The sequence below is a fragment of the Ceratotherium simum genome, chromosome X, assembly GCF_057802395.1.
Source record: "Ceratotherium simum simum isolate JZ-2026a chromosome X, ASM5780239v1, whole genome shotgun sequence".
Classification (NCBI taxonomy): Eukaryota; Metazoa; Chordata; class Mammalia; order Perissodactyla; family Rhinocerotidae; genus Ceratotherium; species Ceratotherium simum.
In genome coordinates, this window is record NC_141940.1 from 89,544,493 (window position 1) to 89,553,846 (window position 9,354).

At 43.2% G+C, this 9,354-nt stretch overlaps 1 protein-coding gene across 1 annotated transcript; it reads right to left on the reverse strand.

Annotated features, from left to right (window-relative positions):
• Positions 1-1,381: 1,381 nt before the first annotated feature.
• On the reverse strand, positions 1,382-8,635 carry GLOD5 (glyoxalase domain containing 5). Its single transcript, XM_004434956.3, is given in 4 exon segments — positions 1,382-1,507; positions 2,513-2,668; positions 5,743-5,880; positions 8,573-8,635. Coding segments are annotated over 4 exon segments (483 nt in total).
• Positions 8,636-9,354: the final 719 nt, after the last annotated feature.

A 9,354-nucleotide genomic window follows, 5' to 3' on the forward strand; every position in this document is an offset into this window, starting at 1 on the left:
CTCCTCCTCACGGTCCCCCTGCTTCCGCCCTCACCCCTACAGTCTATTTTCCTTACAGCAGCCAGAGGGAACCTGTTAAATCCTAAGTCAGATCACGGCCCTCCTCCATTCACGACCCTCCTGTGGCTCCCCTCTCACTCAGAGTAAAAGCCAGAGTCTTCTCCGTGGTCCAGGAGGCCCTACGCAATCTGTCCCCACCACCTCTCCGATCTCACCTCCACCTGCTCTCCCTCACTCACTCTGCTCCCACAGCACTGGCCTCGCTGTTCCTCACACACACCAGGCACATTCATACTTCAGGGCCTTTGCGCTGGCTGTTCTCTTGGCCTGGAATGCTCTTCCTCCCGCTATCAGTGCGGCTCCCTCCCTCATCTCTTCAGATCTGTGCTCAAATGTCTCCTCCTCAGTGAGGTTTTCCCTGACCATCCCATTACACCTTGGAAATTGCCCCAACAATTTTTATCTGCGTTCCCTCTTTTTCATGTTTTCTTTTTCTCCAAAGCATTTATCATCCTCTGACATACTTAATGTCTTCCTTACTTAATTTTATTTATTTTGTATCTCTCCCATAGAATGGCAGCTCCACAAACATAGATATGCTTAGCTCTTCTGTTCAACATTGTCTCTCCAATGCCTGGAACAGGGCCAAGCACACAGTAGGTGCTCAATATATGTTTATTAGTTGACTGAATGAGTGAATGGTGTGGTCAGGGGGGAGGACAGAGACAGAGGAAATTCTTTCTTGTCCGTCTACTCTGTCAGGAGCTGAGCCTCAGTTGAGATGAGTCTGGATCTACCGGATCCAAAGGTAGAAAGTACCCTAGGGGTGAGACCAGAAAAGATGCTTCAGGAGGAGGTAGTATCATCTGGGCTAGTCCTTGGAGGTCCCACAGGAATCATAGAGATCTTGGGGTTCAGTGAAACCTATGGGGTGGAGGAAACAGCAGGCAGCACTTGGAAAGAGTGAGGTGAGTTCCAAAAAGATGAAAAAGGGTGGGCTCACTGACAAGGAGAAATCTGTCAAGGGCCTTGAATCCCAAGGGGATGACTCTGGATTTGGTTCTCAGAGGTGTCATACTCTGGTCACTGACCCCCAAACAGCTCAGAGACCTCACGCCCTAGACCAACACCCATATGTAATGCCAAGACAATAATACCGAAGAGCTCATATTGAGAGGTTATTAATTTATTGGGGCAGCTTGGATGGAGGACATTCAGACGTGTGGGTTTGGTCCCAAACCCATCTCAGGTCCCCCCAGAAGGATGTATGAAATGCCTAAGTCCTCAGTCCTTGGAGGTCTCTGGGCCTGGGCGAGGGTTTGCAGGAAGGAAGGGAGAGGGCAACATCGCAGGGAACAGAATGGAGGAGGGCCAGCCTCAATCACGAGGAGATATAGTTGGACACTTCAATCAGGTTTCTATCAGGGTCTCGGAAGTAGATGGACATAATAGGCCCTTTAGCCCCCGTCCTGGGGACTGGACCCTCCTCAATGGGGACATCACAAGCCTGAAGTGGGAGGAGAAGGCAAAAGTCACTCATCACAGTCCATGTGTGAGACCAAAATTTAATTCCTTATAGTGGCCTAGAAGACCCCTGTACCTTTCTGACCTCATCTACCATTCTCCTTACCCTCACTGTGCTCCAGCCACTTACCAGCTTGTATGCCTTGGGCAGAGTACCTAACTGCTCTGTACCTCAGTTTCCTCATCTGTAAAATGGAGATAATAGTAGTACCTAGTATTATCTAGTAAGTGACAGAATCAGAATTCAAACCCAGGTAGTCTAGGCCAAAGTCCATGCTCTTAACCCCTATACTTTCCCCACTTTACTTCTAAACCAGACTTTTTCACTGATACTTTCCAAGGAAGAAATCCAGGATATTTCTACAGAATATATTCAAGACCTCGATCTGTGTTCCCCAAAAGGAAACCCGATACCCCCTTTACATGAAATCATTTTGTGTTACAGAGACACCAAATTAAATAACAGTGAATCAGAAATTATTCCCTCTTCAATCCTTCTGATTATACCAAGAAGAAAGTCTCTGGTGGATGCTAACAAGTCTTTAGCACCCTCTTAACCACTTGCCAACTCTCCCTTTGGAATGTCTGGCCCAGAAAGTTCAGAGAACAGAAGTGATTAGAATCTAATGACATTGTGATGCTTTTATAGCTGTTTGTTTTATAGTTACCTTCCCTTTGTGCCAAGATATAATGGGTGTTTCATTTACTTGGTTGAACATTTTCTTTTTATATGTGTATTTATGTAAAAAGAATTTAGGTATGATTTTTTTTACAAGGGTGATGTAAAGTTTCCTTTTAAAATACATTTGTTTACATAAAAAATGATGTCAATAAAAATAATGAGTAAACAATTATGTATAGGCATTATCTGGCTGTGATGAAGCATTTCCCCTTATGTCTGAAGTTTGAGGAAGACCTCCCTGGCTCATGCTTCTGTTTCCACTGCGTCTACAGCAGCTGTCTCCAAAAGAATGGAGGTCCAGCTCACCTGGAGGTGCCGGACCACTCCCTCCAAGGGCGCCTCTGTGATCAGACATATGTCCAGGGAGCCAGGAACTGGGTGAGCGGCTTTGGGTTCAAATTCCTTTCCCACCTCGTGGAGGTTAAACTTCTGGTCTCCAAAACACAGTGCTTTTCAGTCTCCCTATTTGGGGAGAGAAGACAACCTAGAACTCAACCTCCAAGATGAATGTGAGGCAAAGCCCCCCAACTTACCCCAACAAGGTTAAAAAAAAAGTAGAACAAGGCTTTTGATGAAAAAACAACAGCCTCTTGCCCCACCCCAGTCTCATTCCCTAGAGGCAACTGCTTTCAACGTGTGTGTATGTGCGTGCGTGTGTGTGTGTGTGTGTGTGTGTGTGTATTTCTTCTGGAAATTATTTCCATATCTCCAAAGAATATGTTTATACTATCCATGGCAGAAACAGTAATTTGTCTGCTTAATATACATTTCTCCCTTTTTTCTTAAAAACATAATCCAAATTTCAATGGGGTCAGTTGTGCACCCAGCTTTAAAAACCTACATTTCCCAGCATTCCTTGCTGGGAGGCCATGTAAGACTGACTGGACAATGAGATGTCAGCAGAGGTTGTGGGTGGGGCTTCTGGGAACCTCCCCACCCCATTGAGCTGGCACTTTTTGCCTATTCACTTCCTCCTTCTTCCCAGCCATTGCCCCAGCCCTGACAGCCTTCCTCTGTACTGGTTGATAAATGAGAGAAAAAGAAAACTATCTTATTTAACCCGCTGGTAGTTGAGCTTTCTCCTGTGTGCTTCCAGACACAGTCCCTAAATGATGTGCCACTATTTGTTGATTTACCAACTTTAGATATTTTCTCTCCTCTCCCTGCTATGATAAATGAGAATTTAGCTTATCCATACGACTACCCCTCCCAATAGAATTCTACATCGTTTTTAGTTCCTCATTTGGTTCCTTTACAATTTTTATTTTTTTTTTTTTATTTATTCAGTTTTTTCCCCCCAAAGCCCCAGTAGATAGTTGTATGTCATAGGTTCACATCCTTCTAGTTGCTGTACGTGGGACTCGGCCTCACGTTGGACGGAGAAGTGGTGCCTCGGGGCGCTCCCGGGATCCGAACCCGGGCCGCCAGCATCAGAGCGCGCGCACTTAACCGCTAAGCCACGGAGCCGGCCCATGGTTCCTTTACAATTTTTAAATAACCCACTTACATCTTTATGTTTTGATAGATGAACTACAGCTAGTATCTCATCGGCCCTACTCTCCTTCTCTTCATGTTGCCTCCCTCTCCTGTGCCTCTCAACTTCGGCGATTGCTTTTATCATTTTTATATTTCTTTTATATCACCATGATTGACACCACATCCATTCTATCAGAAAGTGACTTTATTTCACTTGAATGATAGATGGACTGAGTATAGAATATGAGGCTGCAGGTTATTTTCCCTCAGCTATCTATTTATTTATTTATTTATTTATTTATTTATTTTTAAATTTTTTGTTTATTGCAGTAACATTGGTTTATAACATTGTATAATTTTCAAGTGTACATCATTATACTTCTATTTCTGCATAGATTACATCATGTTCACCACGCAAATACTAATTACAACCCATCACCACACACATTTCACTTTGCATAATACCCTCAATGTCCATCCATGTTGTCACAAATGGCTGGATTTCATCATTTCTTATGGCTGAGTAGTATTCCATTGTGTATATATACCACATTTTCTTTATCCATTCATCCCTTGATGGGCACTTAGGTTGCTTCCAAGTCTTGGCTATTGTGAATAACGCTGCAATGAACACAGGGGTGCATGTATCTCCCTCAGCTTTTTAAATATGTTGCTTTGTTGTCTTCCTGAATCTGGTGTTGCTGATAAGAAATCTAATGTTAATCTGTTTTTCATTCTTTTGTAGATAATACATCCACCCTCTACTCTTGCAGCTTTTAGGACTTTTCTTGATCATAGATGTACTGAAATTTCACTCCAGTGTGTCCAGGGACATGGAGTTGAGGCATCATATGCCTCGTTATCATCATTGGCCCATGCAAGGCCCCTCTCTAGTTTTATTTGTATATTTATTCTTTTTATCTCCATTCTCCATTCCTGTCCCCTCCCTAGGCATGTGTATGATGTACATCCTTTGGTTTTCATAAGTTATTGTAAAAAGTGTGTTATTGTTTTATGTGCGTATGTTATAAATGGTACCACACTGTAGACCTTGTTCTATTTCTTCACTTTTCACTCAGCATGATCTTTTTAAGACCTGTTCGTCTTGCTGTGTATACGTCCAGTCTGATAGTGCATAGTTCTATTTTTGTGCATAGCATTCCATATTAGTTTTTAAATTTTTACCCTGATTGCCATTCCATGGGCCCTTTCAGTTTAAGACATATTTAAATGTCTCTGCATTTTCCAATTTTGAAGTTATTCTGAGTTCTTAAGGATAGTATTTAATCTCTGGAAAACTCCTTTTTTCCTTGGATCTCTCTTTCTTGGGATCTTTCTTTCTCTTGTTCCAAACTGGACTGATTGTTTCCTAGGTATCTTTCTAGGATTTTCCTCTTGGGATCCACTGTGTCTTAATTTCAATATCTTCCTTATTCCTGGCTTACTCACTCATTTTGATGTAGCATACTCTCAATTTTCAAAGCAAGTGGGCAAAGTTTATGAGTCTTTTTATGTCTAAGAATGTTTTATTCTGCACTCACCTTGATTAATAGTTTGTTTGGGCATGGAATTGTAGGTTGAAATTTTTCCTCAGAATCTTGAAGGTGTTCTTCTATTGTCTTCTAGTCTCTGAGGTGACTCTTGGGAAATCTGATATCTGTGTATTTCTTTTCCCTTTGTAGTTGAACTACATTTCTTTTCTTTTTAACTTCTCAGAAAGCTCTTAGGATCTTTGTTTTCACTTTGATGTTTTATAATTTCATAAGAACATATCTAAGTATCAATGTTCTAGATACTGAGTCAACACTTTCTATATAAAAACTAGAAAGTTCTCTTGCATTATTTCTATGGTAATTTCCTCCCTTCCATTTTCTCCATTCTCTCTCTGAAATTCAGAGTTTGGAAACCCCTCCATTGATCCTTTTAATTTTTCTCACAGATTTCCTGTGTGTTTTTTTTCCTTTTTTTTTTTTTTTTTTTTTTTGGAGTTAGGTTATTTTTTAAAGGATTATAATCAAATTTTATTCCACCTGCAGTTTGGCATCTGGGGAAGTGATTACCTTGAAAGTCATGACCTCCATGCCCAGGATCTTGGAATAAAACATAGTTGTATCTTTGATGCTCTTTACTGTCATCACGATGTGGTCAAGTCTATGGATAAGACATGAGGAAGGCATCTGACTGTTGTCCCTCCATGACTAAAAAAGAAAAAAAAGTTAGAAGAGATCACATTGCCATTGGTCACACCCATGTTTCCTGTGTTTCCTTCTCATCACCTCCCCTCGCCTCCTCAATGACCATACTTCCTCCTCACCCCAATTTCAAAGGGAAAATTCTGGGAGGAATCTTCAGTAGAGTCTTATTGCCCATGTGTGGATTCACAAGAGTCCATATGCCTTCCATGACCACTCTCCACTGCTGTCTTGTTCTATTTCTCCTTCCAGAGGGATAGAGGTGAAGATAAGGGGAGTGGAGACCGAAACCAAACCCTCTTTTGTCCTCCCTAAGCTGGAATTCATCTCTTTTGCAAGAAATGACAAGACACAGAGGAGTCTCAACCCTATGAGTACAAGCCTTCCTTTGCCAATTTAACCCAGTTCCCTCCTTTCCCACTCTGCAGAGGAAAGAGATGAAATAAATGTTTCTGGGCATGTATGTTTACGGATCCACCTTGACACCCAGTGGGAGGGCACATCCCCCCCTCACTTCCTGCCCTCAGCACACTTCCCACCAGATCTTTCTCTTGATTTGCATTCTATAGTAATTTGTATATTTACATTACATCTGCCACAGGATTATAAGGTGCCTGTTATCTGGCACTGTAAGTAGCAGAGTGGTTAAAAGAACAGACTCTGGAGCCAGACTGACATTTAATTAATCTCTCTGTGCCTTGGTTTCCCCTTCTGTAAAGTGGGCATGATTTTATACATATCTTATAGGACTATTGTGAACATTGTTTTAAAAAGAGTTGTATTTTTAAGGGCTTAGAACAATGCCTGACACATAGTAAGTGCTATAAGAGTTAATGATGATGATGATGATGTTGTGGTCATCCTATTAAAATCCAGACTCCCTACCATGACCTCCAGTCTCTACAGCCTCATCCATTGGTCTTGAACTCCAAGCCACATTGTCCTTTTGCCTATTCCTCATAAGGGCCATCCTCGTACCTTTAGCCTCAGGGCCTTATGCACATGCTAATATCTGTCTCCCTTACTAGAATATAAGCTTTATAAGGGTAGAGATTTCTCTCTGTTTTGTTCCCCACTGTATCCCAGACAACTAGCAGATGTTCAACAATTGTTCGATTAGTGGATATCTACTACAAAATTAGGCCCAGTGCCTGCCACAAAGTCTAACTTCTATTCTATTCTGTTCTATTCCATTCCATTCCATTCCTTTCTGTTCCATTGCGTTCCATTCCACCCTATGCTATTTTATTCTGTTCCATTCCACTGTGTCCAATTCCATTCAAGCCATTATATTTTAAACAACTGATTTCCCTGAGCCCCAGTTAAAAAAAAAATACTGTGCTGTTCTGTTTTCATGAGTGGAGGAGGCATTAGCAAAATTGCTGAGTTCTGCTGTCCTCATGGATACAGAGGATCCACAGGGACACAGAAGCAGTAGAATGAGAAAATGACTGACATTTGGGCTCCATTGAAAATAAAGTCGTTTGTTAAAAAAATCTTATTAACCTTTTAACATCTGTAGGATCTGTAATAGCACCACCTTTTCATTCCTGGTATTGGCAATGTATATTTTTCTCTTAATTGCTTGAGAGGAAATTAATATTTTATTAATCTGCTCAAAGAACCAATTTTTGACATTGTCGATTTTCTCCAATGTATGTTTGCTCTCTTTCACCAGTTTCTGCTCTTATCTTTATAATTTCCTTCCTTCTGCTTTCTTAGGGTTCAATTTGCTGTTTCTTTTCCAGCTTCTTGATATGGAAGCTCGGGTCATGGACTTGCAGCTTTTCTGATCTATGCCTTTAGAGCTATAGATTTCCCCTAAGCACTGCTTTACTTGCATCCCCCAATTTTGATAGTTTGTTGGAAACGAACTCAGCCTATTCCTCCCATTTTCCAATGCCCTGCTAGCTCAGATTCACTCCCCAGATCCTGTTTTGCAGATGGGGAGCTCCGGCCTTGCAAATTCAAGGGTGAGCAGGGCTGGCTTTCTTAAGGAACAGGAAGAAGGCCAGTGTGACTTAGAATCCAGCAGTGAGTGAGGCATGAGCAGGAGAGGAAGGCAAGGGCTAGATCGTGCAGGGTTGTGGAGGCAAGGTTAGGGAGGCTGGTTTACAAAAAGATGATCAAGACATAGTAATCATATAAGGCTTACTGTGTGCCAAGCCCTGTTCTAAGCACTATATAAAATATAATCCATTTTATTCCTACCCTATATATATAATAGAGTACCCAAAACACAATGCCCTCCCTCCTGCCTCCTTCACAGGGAAGGCTTCTATCTTTCTACAAAGTCCTCTTCAAGGTGCCAGGGGCCCCTGGAATTCTCCTGGCAAACCTCCAGGTCAGCACTTTGTTTCCTGGCCTCTCCCCACACGGCCTCATCCTGATGTCCCTGGCTGAACTGGCTCCCCTGAGCCACCGTGAGGGAGCAGAGCAGCCAGCCCTCAGCCCAGGCCTACTCCTGCAGACATGTTGACAGCTGACCGTGTGTTAGCACAGGGATTTTCCGTGTCCCTCTGCTGCCCTCTGCTTGTCTTTGAAAGAGGAAGATAGAGAGAGAAGGACAGCAAAATGGATGTCAGCACACTAGGATAGCCTGCACAGAAGGGAAACAGGTTACCAGGCCCCGGCTGGGCGATCCCCAGCCTTGGTGCTAATACCCGTGCCCCAGGCCCCCAGGGGCCACCCCGTTTACCTGCTTCTCTGAAGTCCTGCCCCACATCCTGGCTGGCAGCCTGGAGGTCAGACGGCACAGCATGGCAGACTAGTATCCTTGCCCTGGGGCCTCCAGACAACCCTCTGGCTCAGTGCCTGGAGATCAAGGGGCAGGAATGGGAGGGCCATGGACGAGGACTGCTGGTGGTGACAGAGGTCGGTGGTGCAAGTATAAGGACTCTGACATAAAATTCTGGGCCTTAAAAGTAAAAGCTTAAGGTGTGTCTTAGCCAGCTTGGACCACCATAATAAAGTACTGTAGACAGCATGGCTTAAATAACAGAAATTTATTTTCTCACACTTCTGGAGGCCAGAAGTCCAAGATCAGGGTGCCACATTGGTCGGGTTCTTGTGATGGCTCTCTTCCTGGCTCACAGACAGCCACCTTCTCACCATGTCCTCACATGGTGGAGAGAAAGAGCAAGCTTTCTGGTCTCTTCTTGTCAGGGCACTAATTCCATCATGAGGACCCCACTCTCATGACCTCATTGAGCCCTAATCACCTCCCAAAGGCCCCGTCTTCCAGGTTAGGGCTTCAGCATGGGGATTTGGGGAGGGGGACATAAACATTCAATCCGTAACAAGGTGTATATGTGTAAGGGATTACTTTGTAAGTACACAGGAAAACCACCCATCCCAAAGTATTAGGGGGAACTTTATTCTAGAGTGTGAGGCCTCTGATCTATTTAGGGGTGTATCTCCAGACTGTGAGATCTCTGATCTGTTTGGGTGTCTGCCCAGGGTGTGAAGTTGGGAGCTATC